At 35.0% G+C, this 21,563-nt stretch overlaps 2 protein-coding genes across 3 annotated transcripts; both read right to left on the bottom strand.

Moving 5' to 3' along the window:
- Window positions 1–688: 688 nt before the first annotated feature.
- LOC117929991 (AAA-ATPase At3g28580-like) lies at window positions 689–2,218 on the bottom strand. The gene has a single exon (XM_034850441.1). It carries the CDS (start codon window positions 2,216–2,218, stop codon window positions 689–691), a length of 1,530 nt encoding a protein of 509 aa, XP_034706332.1.
- Window positions 2,219–3,905: 1,687 nt separating this feature from the next.
- LOC117930147 (AAA-ATPase ASD, mitochondrial-like) lies at window positions 3,906–20,933 on the bottom strand. Of its 2 annotated transcripts, XM_034850630.1 has the most exons (3): window positions 19,512–20,933; window positions 15,313–15,424; window positions 3,906–4,179 (listed from the first exon to the last, which is right to left on the bottom strand). In XM_034850630.1, exons 1-3 carry the CDS (start codon window positions 20,916–20,918, stop codon window positions 4,103–4,105), a joined length of 1,596 nt encoding a protein of 531 aa, XP_034706521.1. In that variant the 5' UTR covers window positions 20,919–20,933; the 3' UTR covers window positions 3,906–4,102. The 2 variants fall into 2 exon arrangements, with proteins under 2 accessions (XP_034706521.1, XP_034706520.1); XM_034850629.1 differs by lacking the exons at window positions 15,313–15,424; window positions 19,512–20,933 and having other exon boundaries at window positions 3,906–5,775.
- Window positions 20,934–21,563: the final 630 nt, after the last annotated feature.

The raw sequence follows: 21,563 nt of genomic DNA, 5'->3' as shown, positions 1-21,563 counted from the left end.
GGCTCCAATGACAGTGCAGGCTTCATGGAGCTTGTATTCACTTGATTTAGTATTTACATTAAAAAAAACCTTAGTGGCCTGTCTTCACCTGATGAGAAATGAGTTTCTAAAGTACCATAAACATAAAAACAATGCCTTAGGGAAACATGCATGGGGGAGACCACAAATTCTCCAGTTTCCCCACTCATAAGCTTGCTTCAGATGCCAGAATGCAATTTGTTTTCTGGAAATGCCTTTGTTAAGAGCAAAGCTGTTCATTCTGACTTGGGGAGCAATAGCAAAACTCAATGTGCCCTTCCAGAATGATTCTAAAATGAAAATCATTTTGTACTTCCTTCTTGTATTATCATGTTCTGAATGCATGTTTGGAGGATAAGGTTTTCCATTAATTTCTATGGTCTTCATTCAAATTAATTGACTTCTTTACACATAGTTATTTTCTTCTCTGAAGGGTTTTCAAATTTCACATCTGTCCATTAAAGCATAGAACATATTGAAATAAGTGCTACAAACAAAAAACTCATGCCTAAATCTTTTGACTATGCAAATCTTAATTGCTTGAGACAATCTTCATCACATTTATTATAATATATTGTATACTAGCATATAGGCTAAAATTTTGAAAGCAAGTGCTAAGTTGATTCTAAAAATGAACTTGGAGTCAAAAGTGTAATATAAACCTGGCTGATCAGATGCCAATGGATTTTTCCTTTACTTCCTCCTCTGCCACTGGTTCCTTCTCTCCCACTGCTTCTTTAGCTGATGATTCCTCTCCCTTACTGTCTTTAGCAGCTCTCAACTTCAGTTCTTCCTTAGCATTGATACTCTCTTTCTTGGCAGCTTCAAGGGCTTGAATCAGGCTTTCTAAGCAGGTCTCAGAATCTCCTTTGATGGTCTTTGGCATCAAATTCTCTGCAACATCAGCAGGAGTCATGCTGATTTCCTCCAACAAGCTGCCAATAGTTTCAAAGAAGGGGTGTGATTCGATATTCAAGTAATTCTTTGCCAGGACTTTGAAAGCTTCAAAGCTGCAGTAGGACAGCTCAATGTGCTTATCCATCCTTCCTCTCCTAATGAGAGCTGGATCAAGTTTCTTCACATAATTAGTAGTAAATATGATGAGTCTTTCACCCCCACTAGATGACCAAATGCCATCAATAAAATTCAAAAGCCCAGATAGAGTGACCTTGCTGTTCTGCCTTCCACCATCTTCCTCTTCTTCCTTTTTCTTAATGGGATCAGTCTCTTCCTTGTTCCCATCTTTCTGGTTTTTCTTCTTCCTTTGACCAGTAAGTTCAAGTGAGCAATCAATATCCTCTATCACAATGATGGACTTGCTTGACGTCTCAATCAGTAGCTTCCTCAATTCAGTGTTACTCTTCACAGCAGTTAACTCGAGATCATAAACATCATACTTCAGAAAATTAGCAATGGCGGCTATCATGGTTGATTTACCTGTCCCAGGGGGTCCATAAAGGAGATATCCACGCTTCCAAGCCTTCCCGATTCTCGCATAGTACTCTTTGGCCTTGCTAAACGTAGTCAGGTCATCCATAATTTCCTCTTTCTTCTTTTGATCTATTGCCATTGTCTCAAATGAGCCAGGGTGCTCGAAAACAACATGGCTCCACAAGGTCCTTGAGCTGTTAGAATTGTGGCTTGGATTGTTAGTGTAAAGCTTCCTCTGCCGGTTTTTAAAAGCAATAGCCTGCCCCTCTTCCACCACGTATTTCAGGTAAGACCCTGTGATGATTTCCCGGTACTTCATGTGAAAGGTGAGCTTATAATACCTCTTCTCACTGGTTGCAGGATAGAAGGAAAATGACTGTGTAGTGGGGACAAGCTTTATCAAAGACCACACAAGCTTGATGCCCTGAAACTCATCTGAAACCTCCTCATGATCATCCATGGTAAGGACTACCGACTTGCTGTTTCTCTGGACGTTGCCTTTAAGCCTTTTGGCTTGTTTGGTGGACTTGGAACCCAGGTAGCTTTCAATGGCACTGTAGGCCTCATTGCGCCTGAAACTATCTCGAGAGAACTCATGGAATCTGATCTGAATGTAAGGGTAGAATAAGCTGGACAATCTATCATAGAGTCTTGCAATGGAGGCCTGAAGATGACGGGGAAAGTAGCGATGAAACATGGCCCAGAGGAACATCAAGCTAGCAATTGATGATCCCAGTTGAGCCCATAATTCCTTCATCACTCTCGTCATCTTTCTTTCTTTCACCTCCTCCTCCTTTTCTGTTCTTCTTCTTCTTCTACACAAATGCTCTTCTTATGGGGTCTCTCCCAGTTTCTCTGCTCAGGATCATAACCCACAAGTTTCCCATTTAGCTGGTGCTCATAAGTAACTCATGCCTAACAAAAGAATCATTTTGTTTTTGTTCTTTCAGTTTCTTGTACCCACCCTCACACTCTCTCACACTGTTGCCTCCTGTCAGTTCCTCAATATATATCAATCCAGTGGAATCCCAATTCATCATAGAAAGGAAAAAATAAAATTTACATTTATTTTCACAAATGCCCATGATCTTCCATGAATTTGTTCCCCACCTTTTCGAACTCTTTGGACCATGCCCCTTCAGTTTGTCACACGGGCTATGAAGAGGGGTGTTCTTTTCAAATAATTTTTTTTTAAATGACTTTTAAGAAATGATACTCCAAGAATTTAAATAAAAAAAAAAATTGTAAGAAATCTAACTGTAAAATTTTCCATAATTATAATAATTTCCGTAAAAATAATCTTAAAATTTTAATGGAGTTATACGTACTTTTAAATATATTATAACTAGTTAGTAAGAGTTTGAGGGCTATTATTATTATCTATATTTCAAGTATCTTATTATGCATATTATTTCTAGTTTTTAAAACCAAAAATAAACTTAATTAATGTGAATAAATTTAAGATTTGCAAATAGAATTGGAAGAGAATATACCATTTAACTATTTAATAAAATATAAAAAAATTATTAAAAAATTAGTTTTATTTTAATAATTATTATAAAATAATAAATTTAATACATAATAATAAAAAGAAATAGGTTGAGATAACTTTAGCATGGAAAAAAAAAAGGGAAAATAAGATAAAAATAAGTGGATTTTATAAAATATTTTATTTATAAAAATTTTATTCAACTCTATAAAGTAAATATTTTTTTTTTAGGTTTATATAAAAGGTATAAAGTTATTTTATTTAAATTTTTTATCAATTGCATTTGAAATGTAATTATTTTTTATTCTTCAAAATTTTTAAAATTAAATTTATATTTTTAGGGTTTGATTTAAAAAAAAAATATTATCTTGTTACGTTTATGATTTTTTTTTTAAATATTTATGTTTTTTTTTTTTTTTTTGGAATATTTGATGGGGCATTAATCATATTATATAAATTGAAAATTTGAGGAGGAGCACATTTGCCAAGAGAGACATTTTGTCCTTTTGTGATAGATAGCTTTTTTCTTTTAGCAAAAATCCTTTTTTATTAATATTAAAAAAAAAAAAAAAAAAAAAAGTCTAGCAATTGGGAAGGTGATGAGTCAATTTCAGATGGGAAAGAAAGTGTCAAGATCAAGAAAGTTAATTTAAGAATTAGTGAAGACTCGTGGCCATTGACGATTGTTATGTCTTTCTCAAGCGTGGAAAAAAAGAGTGCATGCATGGCTTAAAATATTTTGAAAACTTGATGATATATTTATATTTATATTTGTATTTATAAATTAAAAGTCTAAATTAGGTTCGAACTTAAGTCGTCCATCATTCATTGACAGCTTGGCCAGAACATTGGTTGTTGGGACATTGTATGAGCATAGCATTTTTAGTTCTTAGTCAAACTACAAAAACGGAAAAAACAATTGATCCTCATGTTTTAAAAGAAAGAAATTAGTGTGAAGAGTATGAAATAATATTAAAAATAAAACAAAATTGAAATTCTTTTATTCCAGTCACTGCCTGAGAAATAAGAAGAGAAACAAGAGAGACAGCTTGAACCAAACAACCAGCTGCATCAGACCAGAGTCAGATGGAAGTTGGTCCATTTAGCCCAGAGCTTCATTCTACATGACAAACACACTGAACCTAAAAGCTTATCCTAAATTAATTAAGTAGATGGTGGTTCTTTGGGGATCACCCCATTTTCTCTCACTGCCGACACTCCATTCTCTTTCACCTCTTCACCTGACATTTCCTTCTCTTTCACTTCTCCAGCAGTTGCCTCCTTCTCCTTCCCTTCTTTCTCGGCCTTTAGCCTCTCCTCTTCCTCTTCCTTCTCGGCCTTCACCCTCGCTTCTTCCTTGGCGGTCTCAAGGGCCTGAATCAAATTCTCCAAACAAGCTGTCCCAGGATCATCAGTACTGATGGACTTGGGCATCAAATTTTCCGCAACATCAGCAGGAGTCATATTGGTTTCCTCCAACAACCTGCGGATGCTTGCAAACAAATGGTGGGAGTCCAGATCCAAGTAATTCTTAGCCAGCACCTTGAATGCTTCAAAGCAACAGTAGGATAATTCTATGTGCTTGTCCATCCTCCCTCTCCTTATGAGAGCAGGATCAAGTTTTTCCACATAATTGGTGGTGAAAACTATGAGCCTCTCTTCCCCACAAGCTGACCACAGCCCATCAATAAAATTCAGAAGCCCGGATAGAGTAACCTTGCTTTCTTTGCTTTCACCTTCTTTCCCCTTCTTAAGAATTGGATTATCCTTGGACTCTTCGTCCTCCTCTTCCTTTTCCTTCTTCTTCTTGCGTTGGCCTGTGAGGTCAAGCGAACAGTCGATGTCCTCTATCACAAGGATGGACTTACTCGTTGTCTCGATCAGTAGCTTCCGCAGCTCCGTGTTGTCCTTAACTGAAGTGAGTTCAAGATCATAAATATCATAATTCAAAAGGTTTGCCATGGCAGCAATCATGCTTGACTTGCCAGTTCCTGGAGGACCATGAAGGAGATACCCTCGCTTCCAAGCCTTCCCAATTTTTGAATAATACTCTTTCCTCGTACGGAAGATGGTGAGATCATTAACAATTTCCTCCTTCTTCTTTGACTCCATTGCTAGAGTCTCAAAAGTGGCAGGGTGCTCAAAGGTTACATGACTCCACACCGACTTTTTGTACCCATACCAATTCTGACTTGGATTGTTAGTGTAGAGCTTCCGCTGCCGATTTCTAACTGCAATTGCCTTCCCTTCCTTTATCACATGATTCAGATAAGACCCCACGATCAAATCTCGGTACTGTTTATGGAAAGTGAGCTTATAGTACCTCTTCCCATCAGCAGCAGGATAAAAAGAAATGGTCTGCATTGGAGGGGGATTTTTTTTGGAAGCCCACCAAAGCTTGACCCCCTTGAATTCATCCGTGACTTCTTCATAGTCATCCATGCTGAGGACTACAGATTGGCTGTCTTTGACGATATCTGCCTTGAGCCGCTTGGCCCGGGTAGATGAATTGGCACTGAGGTAGTTCTCAATGGCAGCATAGGCTTCGCTGCGCTTGCGTCTGAAGCTATTTTCAGTGAACTCCTGGACAGTGATTTGAATGTAAGGATACACAAAGCTCACCAAGTTGTGGCTGTACTTTTCAATATAGGGCCGGAGCTGGTAAGGGAAGTATTGCTGAAACATGGCCCAGAGAAACATTGCCCCAGCAGCTACTGAGCCTAGTTGACCAAACATCTCTCCCATCACCATCTTCTTCTCCACGGTTTCGAGTATTAGTAGTAAAATGTGTTTGTGCTTGCCCATTATATAGAGGAGCAAAACCGAACACTCATATTCTATCATCTCACAAGTTCTACCGTGTCTGCTACTCTGTGGCCACCAGCTAATGACGACATATCAAGTTCTATTAGTATTTTGTGCCTTGGCCCACAAGGAAGATTCCCATTTTCCCATTTGCTTGTATCAGCAGCCATCTTTGACGAGACCAAATTAATAATGGACCGTGGAATAGGTGGAAATCTTACTGTAAAGACAAGATAAAAACAAACATCCCTCTCTACTGGTAACACCCTTGACCCAACTTTAACACAACTCACAAGGCAGTTGATGAGTACATAAATTGTCGACCGCAAACAAGTTTTAAAAAGGTAAAAGATTATTTAAATTTAGTCAATTGCTCCTCATTTTTCTTTTTGGCATAAAAAATTTTGAAAAATGTTAAAGCTCATAAATAATCCTTCTCCTATTTAATTTTCTTCTATTCTCAACGTGTTTGTTGGGTGATGATGCAATCAGCTGATGTCAACAATTTTTTTTCAAAGCCCTTACTACAATTAATTTTAATTAACACATAAATTATCTTAATTAGTTTAAATTAATCATAATCAACATTGAAGTAATCTATACATTTAATTTCAAATCATCATAAATCAGTTCTTAAATATATTTTAATCAAGCATAAATCAAGTTAACTAATTAATAACTAACACCATAAGATCTTTTATCTTATTCCATCAAAAACTCCAATTTCTCATCTCATTTTTGCTAATTTTGGATTATGGAATTTCATTATTTTCCAAAATTTGAGTTTTATAATATTTTGTAACAACAGGTATTTGGGCTTTTAAAGCCTCTCCAACTTTGTCCCCATATTTGTATCTCATCTTATTTTGCACCGTGTGAATTTTCATTTGAGGATTTTGACATTTTTGTCTTTCTTGGTCATCTTCTCTATTTTTCTTTATTTATTATTTTTTTAATAAATAGAAATTATGAAGTATAATACCTATAATTTTGATTGAAAAATAAGTCATAATAATCTTTACAACCAAACTTCATAATATTTTTAAAAAAATTTCACCACCAAATAATCGAGTCTATATTATAAATATATTTCTTAACTAAATAATTGGTTTATTTCCTCTATTTGCCTCTTAGTCTTTCTACAATTTCATCCCGTCAAATTTGGTTTCTTCTTTATTTGTATTTATGTGAGTTTTAAGTTTAATATTTCTTAAAGTTTAGATGCGATGGTCAACTCTTGGAGTCTCGAAGGAGGACAAGGGAGAAATTACAATAAATAAATAAAAATAGAAAGAATTAGAGTTTGAAAACAATTTTTAAAAATAATTTTTGAAAATAATTTTAAAAATATTTTTAATTATTTTAAGGAATAATAATTTTTTTGAGAATATAAATATAAAAATAATTTTTTATGAAGTATTATATACTTTTATATAATACAAAATATTCTTCATAATTTTAATTGTTTTTGGAAATGTTTTAAGAAGTGATCGTGTTTTCTAAGTTAGAAAATTATGTTTTATTTTAAACAATAAAACTTTATTTTCAATAAAACTTTCCGAACATGTCTAAGATTTTTGAAAGAAAAGGAAAGGCACTCACACTTTTTCCACCATAATTAAGAAAAAAAAATCATAAAAATTAAAGGGATCATGGGCCGTCCTGGCGAGTACGCGGTTTGGACGAACAAAATTTGGAAACTTCTGTATAATTCACCCTTTATTAAATTATATGAATTATGATATAGTCTATTTACAAAAATTTACGAAAATATTAATATAAAATTTTTTAATAATTTATAGAATTATAATTTACTGATGTTGCAGAGTTATAATAGGGGCAGAATATTATGGTTCCTGTTGATGTTGCAGAATATTATAATTTACGGAATTATAATATAATTTTCTTTTTTTTTCTTTTCTCTTTTTCTTTTTTGCTTATCTCTCTCGCTCCTCTTGTTTATTCTCCCCTCCTCTTCTTGCATGTTTTGTGATTTGTCCAAATATTTATTGGTCAAAATATATTTCCGCAATCCTTTCTATTGGTGCACGCGAGTGAGAGTAACGTTCGGATAGCTTCCAAGACGGAGAGGGCGATTCACCCTATACAAAGGAGTGTGTGGCTATTTATTTATACTCAAGTATAACGTCTCTTCGAGTGTTTTAATGAAGCTTTAATTGTGCTTGATTATGCATTATTGTGTCAATAATTGTTGACTTATAACGATTGTCTCGTCTTGATTAAACTTATCTGTTATGTTTGATTTATGAAAAATTTAAGAAAAAAAAAATGTAAGAGAAAGAAAAAGTAGAAGAAAAGAAAAATAATATAAATAAATAAAAAATAAAAAATAAATTTAAAGTCAATAAATTATTTTTATTTGTTATTTTAAATTCATTTAATTTATTTTAAGTCATTAATATAAATATTAAATAATTCAAATATATATAAATTTTTAATTAATTTTAATTATATTTGATTTTCCTTAACACTTTTTATAAAACAACCAAATATAAAAAAAAAATCATTTTCCTTAACAATTTTTTTTTTTTTAGCATTTTATGGGAACCAAACATAACTATAAAATTTGGGTTCATAATGTATATTAAGTACTTCAACACCTTTCCTCTGAGTCCTTTATTTTTGGACAAATAAGCATACATTGGTTCTAATTTCATGTTGAAGATCCAATTTATTCTAACATGGACAGATTAGAGACCTTTGAAAACCCTCAAGGAAAAAAAATTTAAAAAAACCCACAAGTAACAAAAGTCTCTGACCTATGCTGAAGAGAAAAGCTACCCAAGTTATCTTTCTTGCTAATTCACGTGATATGAAGGAGAGTATTGTTAAAATAATTATGGTCTCACATATATTAATAATTGTTTATAATTAAGCTATCTATATATATATATATATATATATATATATATATATATTCAATTTATATTTATTAAGTATGGGTTACCTTGTGTGTAGAGCCCGAGTCACATGTGTCTTACATGATGAAGGCACATGTGGCCCAACAACCCAATGGGTATGGTCCCTACGGCATAGAAGAAGTTAATAAAAGGGAAAAGGAAACTGAAATTTGGTGTCTTTTAGTTTTCTTTTCTAAAAATACAAAAAACGTTCCCTCTCATGCCTCCCATCACAAGAGAGAAAACAGAAAGGTAGTTTCCTCCTCTATTGTCTTAGAAGAACCACATTTCTTCAAGATCAACAATAGATTCAGGTTTGTCTGCATTTTCTAATCTAATCGGCATGTTTTCTTTATGATTTAACATGAGATTTCTGGTTTTGGGTTGATAAAATATTTGGTAATCTTTAAAATTGTTCTACAACAAGTGGTATTAGAGCCACACATGTTGAATCATTAAGAAATGCATGTTGATTCAAAGTTATATGAATTTTCTTCCCTATGGCATATTAGGGCAAGAATTTTCTTAATAGGATCTGAGAATTTTTCTGGGTTGGATTCATTTTTTGAATCTAAAAAAAATTTTAAAATTTAATCAACTAGTAGAAAAAGCCAAAGCATGACTAAAAGGGTTGGAATTGGCCTACAGTTTGGAGGGTTGGAATTGGCCTATAGTTTGGAGAGCTTGTTTTTTAAGGCATAGAGTTTAAATAATAATTGTTACCACTTCTTTTGTGTTTCAAATTTTGGAATTAGATTGGAACTTTTCCAATCTGCCAACATACAGCATATGTAAGGCTATTAATCTTGTTACCAAAGTGACTTCAGTGCAGTTTTTAATATTAAATAGTGGATTTAGCCTTTTCTTACTACATTTGTGTTTAATATTTTAAAATAAATGAGTTATGTATATTTGCTGTCAAAATAACTTATATTATGTAATTTTATTTATTTTGAAATATGTAATCATGTTATTATTGTGTAAAATAATCTGTTCAAATGAAGATTATTTTAATATAATAATAAATAAAGTAGTCATAAATGTGTGACATATAAAGTTTACCTTGCATGCTATATGTCAGTCCAAAGAAATGCATATTGCTTCGGTTTTATTGTCAACATTTATGAATTAATTTTGTAAAAGAGTACCAATTACAAGTTGATATTTTTGTATAAAGACTAAATATTAATGTTTGTGCTATGTATCTTGTTATGGGCCCACATGCATGTATATATATGTTAAATTTTTTATTTATTCATATATGTATGATATTTTTGTGACGAGTTGTGAGCTTTATTGTTATTGTTCAACATCTTCTATATTTGCTAATGTTAATAACATTCCTATGCTTAATGGCACAAACTTCAAGAAATGGAAGGAGCACGTTATGATTGTGCTCAGGTGCATGGATTTGGACTATACATTAAAAGAGGATCGCCCTGCAGACCTTGCTGGTGTCAGCACTGCTGAGCAAAGGATTGCTATGGAAAAATGGGAGCGATCCAATCACATGAGTCTAATGATAATGAAGTACTCAATTCCAAAAGCTATAAGGGGTGCAATACTTGAGGAGTCCCGAGCCAAGACATTCTTGGACCAGATAGCAAACCGATTCGTTGCAAACGAAAAGGTTGAGACAATCACTATTCTTAGTAAGCTTGTCTCCATGCAGTACAAAGGGAATGAGAATATAAGGAAGTACATAATGGAAATGTCCAATCTTGTGACTAGACTCAAAGCACTAAAGTTAGAGTTATCAAAAGACATACTCATGCACTTGGTCTTGATCTCCCTACCTACACAATTTAGTCCATTCAAGATCAGTTACAACACATAAAAAGGAAAAATGGACTCTGAATGAGCTTATTGCTTAGTGTGTGCAAGAAGATGAGAGACTGAAATAAGAGAAGATAGAAAGTGCTCACTTGGCCTCTACATCTAAGAGACATGGTACCAACAAGAAAAGAAAGATGGAGAATAAGGGAAAACAAACTGCATATTCTAGGACATCTGAGCAAAAGGTGCAGAAGAAACAAGATAAGGAGATCACTTGTTTCTTTTGCAAGAAGACTAGTCATATGAAGAAGGCTTATACCAAATATGCCGCTTGGCGTGAAAAGAAAGGTATATTTCTCAACTTTGTTTGTTTAGAAATTAATTTAGCTATAATGCCTATTGACACTTGGTGGATAGATATGGGTGCAATTACTCACATAAGTGTCATGATGTAGGATTGCCTAAAGAATCGAATGCCAACTGATGGTGAAAGATACATCTATGTGGGAAATGGCAACAAGGCTGCAGTGAAGGTTATTGGTCTTTTTAGATTACAATTAGATTCTGGTTGTACTTTGGATTTAGAGGATACTTTTGTGGTACTGTTGTTTAGACAAAATTTAATTTATGTTTCATATGGATATTTTTGTTCATTTGGAAATGGAATGGTTAGTCTTTACCTAAATTCAAGTGTTATTGGTAACGGTAATCTAATAGATAAGTTATACAAATTGAACATAAAGGTCTCTAATGGTAATGAAACCTTGCATTCAAGTAATTATGGCATTAAATGAAAGTTAACAAATGAGAATTCATCAATGTTATGACACATGCATTTAGGTCATATTTCAAATCAATGTATTCAAAGGCTTGTGTCAGAAGGAATTCTTGATCCACTTGATTTGTTAGACTTTCAAGTCTGTATAGAGTGTATTAAGGGTAAACAAACAAATGTGAGGAAAAAAGATGTCAATAGGTGTGGTAACATCTTGGAATTGATACATACGGACATTTGTGGTCCATTTCCTACCCCTTCTTGGAATGGACAACAATATTTTATTACTTTCATTGACGATTACTCACGTTATGGCTATCTTTATTTTATTCATGAGAAGTCTCAGTCATTGGATGTGTTCAAGAATTTTAAAGTCGAAGTTGAGAACCAACTAGGCAAGAAAATAAAGGTCGTTAAATCTAACCGTGGAGATGAATATTATGGTAGATATGACGGATCCGGTGAACAACATCCAGGTCCATTCGCCAAATATTTGATGGAGTGTGGTATCGTCCCTCAATACACCATGTCAAGGGCTCCAAGCCAAAATGGTGTAGCAGAGAGGCAAAACCGTACTCTTAAGGATATGGTAAGGAGTATGATCAGTCATTCCACCTTACTAAAATCACTTTGGGGCGAAGCTGTCAAAACTGTAGTTTACATTTTGAACAAGGTCCCAAGCAAAGCAATAGCCAAAACCCCATATGAGCTATGGACTAGCAAGAAACCTAGTATTAGGCATTTGCATGTCTGGGGTTGTCCAACTGAGGCTAGGCCTTACAAGCCAAATGAGAAAAAAAAAATGGACTCTAGAACTGTGAGCTGTTACTTTGTAGAGTATTCTAAAAAGTCGAGAGGTTTCAAGTTTTATGATCCCTCAACTAGGTCTTTCTTTGAAACGGGCAATGCTAAGTTCATTGAGGATGTTGAGTTAAGTGGGAGAGGGCCATTAAGAAAAGTGGTCTTTGAAGAAGAGTCTGTTAGTATTCCTATTATTGCATCCGGACAGGGTCATATTATGTTTGATGACACCATCCAGAATGTACAACCAATAACAGAGATTGTAGACTCACCTGAAATTCCTCCTACTCAAGTTGTACGTGGAACCAGTTTAAGCTCATGAAGAGGTAACTCAACAACCTCAAGAACCTCAAGTACAAGTGCCACTGAGGAAATCCACTAAAGAAAGGAAAAATACAATTTCAGATGATTATGTTGTATATCTTCAAGAACATGAGTTTGACATGGGTCTGGAAGATGATCCAATTTCAGTTAGTCAAGTCAAACAAAGTTCTAATTCTGAAAAGTGGATAGAAGTCACGAATGATGAGATGAAATCAATGAAAGACAATGGTGTTTGGGACCTAGTAGAGTTGCCTGAATGTGTAAAACCGATTGGTTGCAAATGGATTTTTAAGACCAAGTGGGATTCAAAAGGCAACATTGTAAGGTATAAGACACGCCTAGTCGCAAAAGGTTTTACTCAAAAGAAAGGCATTGATTATAAGGAGACATTTTCGCAGGTTTTGTCAAATGACTCCTTTAGAATCATCATGGCACTTGTAGCTCATTATGATTTAGAGTTGCATTAAATGGACGTTAAAATTGTATTTCTTAATGATAACATTGATGAGACAATATACATTGTGCAATCGGAGAACTTTAAGTCTAATGATTCAAAGCAACTTGTATGCAAATTAAAAAGGTTCATATATAGTTTAAAACAGGCATCCCGACAATGGTACCGAAAGTTTGATCAGGTGATTTCTTCATTTGGTTTTAAGGAGAACACCGTTGATCAATGCATATATCTCAAGTTCAATGGGAGCAAATTCATTATCTTGGTGTTATATGTAGATGATATTCTACTTGCAAGTAATGATGTGGAACTTTTGCATGAAACCAAGTGATTTATATCCAGTAAATTTGACATGAAGGATCTTGGTAATGCATCTTTTGTGTTGAGTATACAGATCTATAGGGATCATTCAAGAGGTATACTTGGGCTATCACAAAATTCCTACATCAATAAGGTGCTAAGTAGGTTTGACATGAGCAATTGTGCACCAGGAGACACACCTGTGGCAAAAGGCGATAAATTTAGTTTGCACCAATGTCCGAGAAATAAACTTGAGAGGAAAGATATGGAGAGATTTCCTTATGCCTCGGCAGTAGGAAGTCTCATGTATGCACAAGTTTGTACGCGTCCAGATATTATGTACATTGTTGGAATGTTAGGCAGATATTCGAGTAACCCAAGTATGGATCACTAGAAAAAGGCAAAACAGGTTATGCGGTATTTATAGAGAACTAAAGATTATATGCTCACATATCAAAGATCTAGTCATTTAGAGATCGTGGGATATTCGGACTTCGATTTCGCGGGATGTCTTGACAGCAGGAGATCCATTTCAGGCTACATCTTCATGTTGGCTAGAGGAGCGTTTCATGGAAAAGTGTTAAACAAACACTTATTGCTTCTTCCACTATGGAGGCAGAATTCATAGCTTGCTATGAGGCATCAAACTATGGGATATGGCTACGGAATTTTATCACTGAGTTGCGCATTGTTGATGAGATTGAGAAACCATTAAGAATCAATTATGATAATAAGGCTATAGAATTGTATTATAAGAACAACCGAAGTTCGTCAAAGTCCAAACACATTGACATCAAGTTCTTGGTTATGAAAGAAAGAGTTCAGAGTCTTCAGGTATCAATCGAACACATAAGTACAAACTCCATGATTGCGGATATGCTCACTAAGGGTTTGCCACCCAAAGTATTTCATGAGCATGTCACATATGTGGGAGTTGTACATATTAATGATATGCTAGTATAGTGGGAGTTTGTATTTGGGTTCTGTGTTTGTTTTCTTGATGCATTGTTATGTTTGTGTTATCTATACAGACTTTAGTTTTAAAGACTATTGTGTTTGAATACTATGAATTGAAATGATGACTTTCAAAAGCAGTTTAACATTAAGTGTTGAAAGTGAAATTTGACTATTTTTAGTCATAAAGTAGGACCAATTGGAAATAGACATATTAAATATCACATTTTATGTAATTTCCATGCTACACATCCATACTTGATCCATGTTGCTAATTTTGTTAATGTTGTGGTCATTGATGGGTCTAGTTATAGTTATGATTAACGAAGGCTACTTTGATCTTGTGTTAGCATAATTAGTAGACCGGATTGTTTAAGGATATTTGGATAGGATAATAAAGATGAGCTCAATAAAGTATTATCATGAACATTATTTGGTAATATATGTGGTCCAAGTGGGAGATTGTTAAAATAATTATGGACTCACACATATTAATAATTGTTTATGATTAAGTTATCTATATATATTCAATTTATATTTATTAAGTTTGAGTCACCTTGTGTGTAGAGCCCAAGTCACATGTGTCTTACATGATGGGCCTAAGACACATGTGGCCTAATAGCCCAATGGGTATGGTCCCTAAGGCATAGAGGAAGTTAATAAAAGGGAAAAGGAAACTGAAATTTGATGTCTTTTAGTTTTCTTTTCTAAAAATACAAAAAACGTTCCCTCTCCTACCTTCCATCACAAGAGAGAAAATAGAAAGGTGGTTTCCTCCTCTATTGCCTTAGAATAACCATATTTCTTCAAGATCAACAATGGATTAAGGTTTGTTTATATTCTCTAATATAATCGGCATGTTTTCTTTATGATTTAACATGAGATTTCTGGTTTTGGGTTGATAAAATATTTAGTAATTTTTAAAACTGTTCTACAACAAGTAACACCATTGAGTTTTTCTTTCCCATAGCAAACGTATTCTTCACACCAGGCCCACCACAATAACAGAGGAATGGAAAAAAATTATTCAAAGAGCTAAAGGCTTTGATACCATAGAAACTTTTCTCAATAGAATTTTACAGACCATTCTATTAAACTTTAGGATTAATGAACATCAAACACGCATATGCATACAAGTACATGAATGATCTAAAGCCAATACTACGCAATCAGAGAAACATATTCGCAGCCCATGATGTCGATTGTGGTTAGACTGCTCCATTTTCTTTCACTGCCGACACTCCATTCTCTTTCACCTCTTCACCTGACATTTCCTTCTCTTTCACTTCTCCAGCAGTTGCCTCCTTCTCCTTAGCCTCTTTCTCGCCCTTTAACCTCTCTTCTTCCTCTTCCTTCTCTTTAGCTTCCTTCTCGGCCTTCATCCTCGCTTCTTCCTTGCGGTCTCAAGGGCCTGAATCAAATTCTCCAAACAAGCTGTCCCAGGATCATCAGTACTGATGGACTTGGGCATCAAATTTTCCGCAACATCAGCAGGAGTCATATTGGTTTCCTCCAACAACCTGCGGATGCTTGCAAACAAATGGTGGGAGTCAAGATCCAAGTAATTCTTAGCAAGCACCTTGAATGCTTCAAAGCAACAGTAGGATAATTCTATGTGCTTGTCCATCCTCCCTCTCCTTATGAGAGCAGGATCAAGTTTTTTCACGTGATTGGTGGTGAAAACTATGAGCCTCTCTTCGCCACAAGCTGACCACAGCCCATCAATAAAATTCAGAAGCCCGGATGGGCCGGATAGAGTAACCTTGCTTTCTTTGCTTTCACCTTCTTTCCCCTTCTTAGGAATTGGATTATCCTTGGACTCTTCGTCCTCCTCTTCCTTTTCCTTCTTCTTCTTACGTTGGCCTGTGAGGTCAAGCGAACAGTCGATGTCCTCTATCACAATGATGGACTTACTCGTTGTCTCGATCAGTAGTTTCCGCAGCTCCGTGTTGTCCTTAACTGAAGTGAGTTCAAGATCATAGATATCATAATTCAAAAGGTTAGCCATGGCAGCAATCATGCTTGACTTGCCAGTTCCTGGAGGACCATGAAGGAGATACCCTCGCTTCCAAGCCTTCCCAATTTTTGAATAATAATCTTTCCTCGTGCGGAAGATGGTGAGATCATTAACAATTTCCTCCTTCTTCTTTGACTCCATTGCTAGAGTCTCAAAAGTGGCTGGGTGCTCAAAGGCTACATGACTCCACTCTGACTTTTTGCGCCCATACCATTTCTGACTTGGACTGTTAGTGTAGAGCTTCCGCTGCCGATTTCTGACTGCAATTGCCTTCCCCTCCTTTATCACATGATTTAGATAAGACCCCACGATCAAATATCGGTACTGTTTATGGAAAGTGAGCCTATAGTACCTCTTCTCATCAGCAGCAGGATAAAAAGAAATGGTCTGCCTTTTAGGGGGACTTTTATTGGAAGCCCACCAAAGCTTGACCCCATGGAATTCATCCGTGACTTCTTCATGGTCATCCATGCTGAGGACTACAGATTGGCAGTCTTTGATGATAGCTGCCTTGAGCCGCTTGGCCCGGGTAGATGAATTGGCACTGAGGTAGTTCTCAATGGCAGCATAGGCTTCGCTGCGCTTGCGTCTGAAGCTATTTTCAGTGAACTCCTGGACAGTGATTTGAATGTAAGGATACACAAAGCTCACCAAGTTGTGGCCGTACTTTTCAATATAGGGCCGGAGCTGGTAAGGGAAGTATTGCTGAAACATGGCCCAGAGAAACACTGCCCCAGCAGCTACTGAGCCTAGTTGAGCAAACATCTCGCCCATCACCATCTTCTTCTCCAAAGTTTTCGAGTATCAGTAGTAAAATGTGTTTGTAAGGATTGAGCGTTGCTTGCCCATTATATAGAGGAGCAAAACCGACCACTGATATTCATCATCTCACAAGTTCTACCGTGTCCCCTACTCTGTGGCCGCCAGCTAACGACGACATTTCAAGTTGTATTTTGTGCCTTCGTCCACAAGGAAGATTCCCACCGTGGAATAGGTGTGGAAATCTTATTGTAAAGACCAGATAGAAAGCAACATCCCTCTCTACTGGTCATACTCGTGTCCCAACTTCAAGTCTTTAACACAACTCGCAAGGCAGTTGATAACTACATTAATTGTCGTCCCCATACACTTTTAAAAAAGGTAAAAGAATATTTAAATTTAGTCAATTGTTCCTCATTTTTCTTTTTGGCATTTCTCGCATTTAATTTTCTTCTATTCTCAACGTGTACATTGGGTTGATGGCAATCAGCTGATGTCATCAATTTTTTTCAAATGCCTAAATTACCCTTATTATAATTAATTTTAATTAACATATAAATTATCTTAATTAGTTTAAATTAATCATAATCAACATTAAAGTAATCCATACATTTAATTTCAAATCATCATAAATTAGTTCTTAAATATATTTTAATCAAACATAAATCAAATTAATTAATTAATTAATAACTAACACCATAAGATCTTTTATCTTATTGGATCAAAAAATCTAATTTCTCAATCTCACTTTTATTTTTCAAATGTTTATCTTATTTTCTTATTATCTCAAATTATTAAAATTTCTCCCTCTAAAATTCGTACTCTAGAATTTATAAATTTTGGACTCCAAAATTTTGTTAATTTTGGATTATGAAATTTCATTATTTTCCAAAATTTGAATTTTATAATATTTGTAACATTAGGTATTTGGGCTTTTAAAATCTCTCCAACTTTGTCCCCATATTTGTATCTCACCTTATTGTGTGAATTTTTCATTTGGCGATTTTCTTTTCTTTTTTAATTATTTTTGTAATCCCATCGTAACATTTTGGTCTTTCTTAGCCATCTTCTCTATTTATATATATATATAAATAGACTACAAAGTAAAATACCTATAAATTTGATTAAAAGATGAATTCTAATAATCTTTAGAACCAAACTTTGTAATATTTTTAGAAAAAAATTGACTATCAAATTATCAACTTTATATTATAAATATATTTCTTAATTAAACAATTTGTCCATTTCCTCTATTTGCCTCATAGTCTATCTATGATTCTCCTCTTGGTCTTTCTATGATTGGTCTCTTAGTCTTTCTATAATTTCATCCATGAAATTTGGTTTCTTTTTTGTTTGTATTTATATAAGTTTTGAGTTTAATATTTCTTAAAGCTTGAGAAATTATAGTAAATAAATAAATAGAATTAGAGTCTGAACATAATTTTAAAAAATAATTTTTAAAAATAGTTTTAAAATATTTTTAATTATTTTAAGTTTTTTTTAAGAATATAAAAAAAAATATGATGTATTATATACTTTTATATAATAAGAAATATCCTTCATAATTTTAATAGTTGTTCCAAATAATTTATCAAAAAACATCTAAATTTTGTTTTTAAAAAGATCATTTTCAATGGAAAGTAATGGTATTTTCTAAGTAAGAAAAAAAAATTGTCCTTAAGAATAGAACTTTATTTTCACGAAAACTTTCCAAACAGGCCTAGGATTTTTGAAAGAAAAGGAAAGGCACTGACGGTTTTTCCACCAAATTAAAAAAAAAAAAAAATGATAAAAATTAAAGATGAAAAAAGATAAAAGAGTTGTGGGCCGACCCACCAGCACGGCAAAGCCCGTCCCAAGGGATTATGGACCATACTGGGCTGTCCATTTGTCTTGGACGAGCCGGAGGGTTGCGCAGCCCGTTGGAACGGTCCGTTTTACAGGGACATGATTTCAGCAACTCATTCTTGTCTTTTAATTTTTTATTTTTATTTTTTGGAAATAAAGGCGGAAAAATGATGGAAAAAAACCTTTGTTTTACACGGTTTTGACGAACAAAATTTGGAAAATTCTATATAATTCACCCTTTATTAAATTATATGAATTATAGTATACTCTATTTATAAAAATTTACCGAAATATTAATATACACTTTCTTAATAATTTACGGAATTGTAATTCGGTGTGTCTAACTTAACCCAGAAGGGTTGGGACAGATTAGAGGAGGTCTTTGAAAACTCTCGAGGACCAAAAAAAACCCAAACAAAAGTCTCTGACCCTTGGGTTTTTCTTTGCCAAAGCAAGCGTAGAGATCCTTCAAACCAGGCCCACCACAATAACACAGGAATGGAAAAAATTATTCAAAGAAGTAAAGGTTTTGATACTATAGAAACTTTTCTCAATAGAATTTTATAGACCATTCTATTAAACTTTAGGATTAATGAACATCAAACACGCATATGCATACAAGTACATGAATGATCTAAAGCCAATACTACGCAAAGAAACATATTCGCAGCCCATGTTGTCGATTGTGGTTAGACTACTCCATTTTCTTTCACTGCCATACCACTCTCTCTCTCTTTTTCACCTGACATTTCCTTCTCTTTCACTTCTCCAGCAGTTGCCTCCTTCTCCTTCCCTTCTTTCTCGGCCTTTAGCCTCTCCTCTTCCTCTTCCTTCTCGGCCTTCACCCTCGCTTCTTCCTTGGCGGTCTCAAGGGCCTGAATCAAATTCTCCAAACAAGCTGTCCCAGGATCATCAGTACTGATGGACTTGGGCATCAAATTTTCCGCAACATCAGCAGGAGTCATATTGGTTTCCTCCAACAATCTGCGGATGCTTGCAAACAAATGGTGGGAGTCAAGATCCAAGTAATTCTTAGCAAGCACCTTGAATGCTTCAAAGCAACAGTAGGATAATTCTATGTGCTTGTCCATCCTCCCTCTCCTTATGAGAGCAGGATCAAGTTTTTCCACGTGATTGGTGGTGAAAACTATGAGTCTCTCTTCGCCACAAGCTGACCACAGCCCATCAATAAAATTCAGAAGCCCGGATAGAGTAACCTTGCTTTCTTTGCTTTCACCTTCTTTCCCCTTCTTAGGAATTGGATTATCCTTGGACTCTTCGTCCTCCTCTTCCTTTTCCTTCTTCTTCTTGCGTTGGCCTGTGAGGTCAAGCGAACAGTCGATGTCCTCTATCACAATGATGGACTTACTCGTTGTCTCGATCAGTAGCTTCCGCAGCTCCGTGTTGTCCTTAACCGAAGTGAGTTCGAGATCATAGATGTCATAATTCAAAAGGTTAGCCATGGCAGCAATCATGCTTGACTTTCCAGTTCCTGGAGGACCATGAAGGAGATACCCTCTCTTCCAAGCCTTCCCAATTTTTGAATAATAATCTTTCCTCGTACGGAAGATGTTGAGATCATTAACAATTTCCTCCTTCTTCTTTGACTCCATTGCTAGAGTCTCAAATGTGGCTGGGTGCTCAAAGGCCACATGACTCCACATGGACTTTTTGTATCCATCCCAATTGTCACTTGGATTGTTAGTGCAGAGCTTTCGCTGCCGATTTCTGACTGCAATTGCCTTCCCCTCCTTTATCACATGATTGAGATAAGACCCCACGATCAAATCTCGGTACTGTTGATGGAAAGTGAGCCTATAGAACCTCTTCTCATCAGCAGCAGGATAAAAAGAAATGGTCTGCATTTTAGGGGGACTTTTATTGGAAACCCACCAAAGCTTGACCCCCTGGAATTCATCCGTGACTTCTTCATGGTCATCCATGCTGAGGACTACAGATTGGCTGTCTTTGATGATATCTGCCTTGAGCCGCTTGGCCCTGGCAGATGAATTAGCACTGAGGTAGTTCTCAATGGCAGCATAGGCTTCGCTGCGCTTGCGTCTGAAGCTATTTTCAGAGAACTCCTGGAAAGTGATTTGAATGTAAGGGTACACAAAGCTCACCAACTTTTGGCTGTACTTTTCAATATAGGGCCGGAGCTGGTAAGGGAAGTATTGCTGAAACATGGCCCAGAGAAACATTGCCCCAGCGGCTACCGAGCCTAGTTGACCAAACATCTCCCCCATCTTCTCCAAAGTTTTCGAGTATTAGTGGTAAAATGTGTTTGTAAGGATTGAACGTTGCTTGCCGATTATATAGAGGAGCAAAACCGACACTGATATTCATCATCTCACAAGTTCTACCCTGTTTCCTATTCTGTGGCCACCGCCAACGACGACATTTCAACCTCTATTTAGTGGCTTCTTCCCCAAGGAAAATTCCCATTTTCTTGTACCAGCAGCCACCTTTGACGATATTAATCGACCGTGGAGTGGGTGGAAATTTCATTGTGAAGGCCATCGATAACTGTATAAATGTATTAGATTGCAGTTCAATATAATTATGTTTTGACTTTTGAGTCATGGCTAAAGACAATTCTAGTTTCATTCTTCAAAAAATGACGTACGTTTGGAGATAAATTTTTTAATTATCATATCTTAAATTATTTTTAAAAAAAAAAATCGATATCCTTGTGTTCTATATTTTAGGTTATATTTAATTTTCAAAAAATACTATAAAAAAAGGGAAAAAAAAGGTAAAAATAATTATTTGCTCATATTTGATTATTCTATAAAAAAAAATATAAAAGAAATTTAAATATAATTAATATTAGTTAAAATTTTATATATTAAAAAATTAAAATAAATGAAATAAATTTATGTAATTTATAA

Source organism: Vitis riparia, chromosome 14, assembly GCF_004353265.1.
Source record: "Vitis riparia cultivar Riparia Gloire de Montpellier isolate 1030 chromosome 14, EGFV_Vit.rip_1.0, whole genome shotgun sequence".
Classification (NCBI taxonomy): Eukaryota; Viridiplantae; Streptophyta; class Magnoliopsida; order Vitales; family Vitaceae; genus Vitis; species Vitis riparia.
Note: the sequence above shows the minus strand (reverse complement) of the source record. Positions and strands in the feature narration are given on the sequence as shown.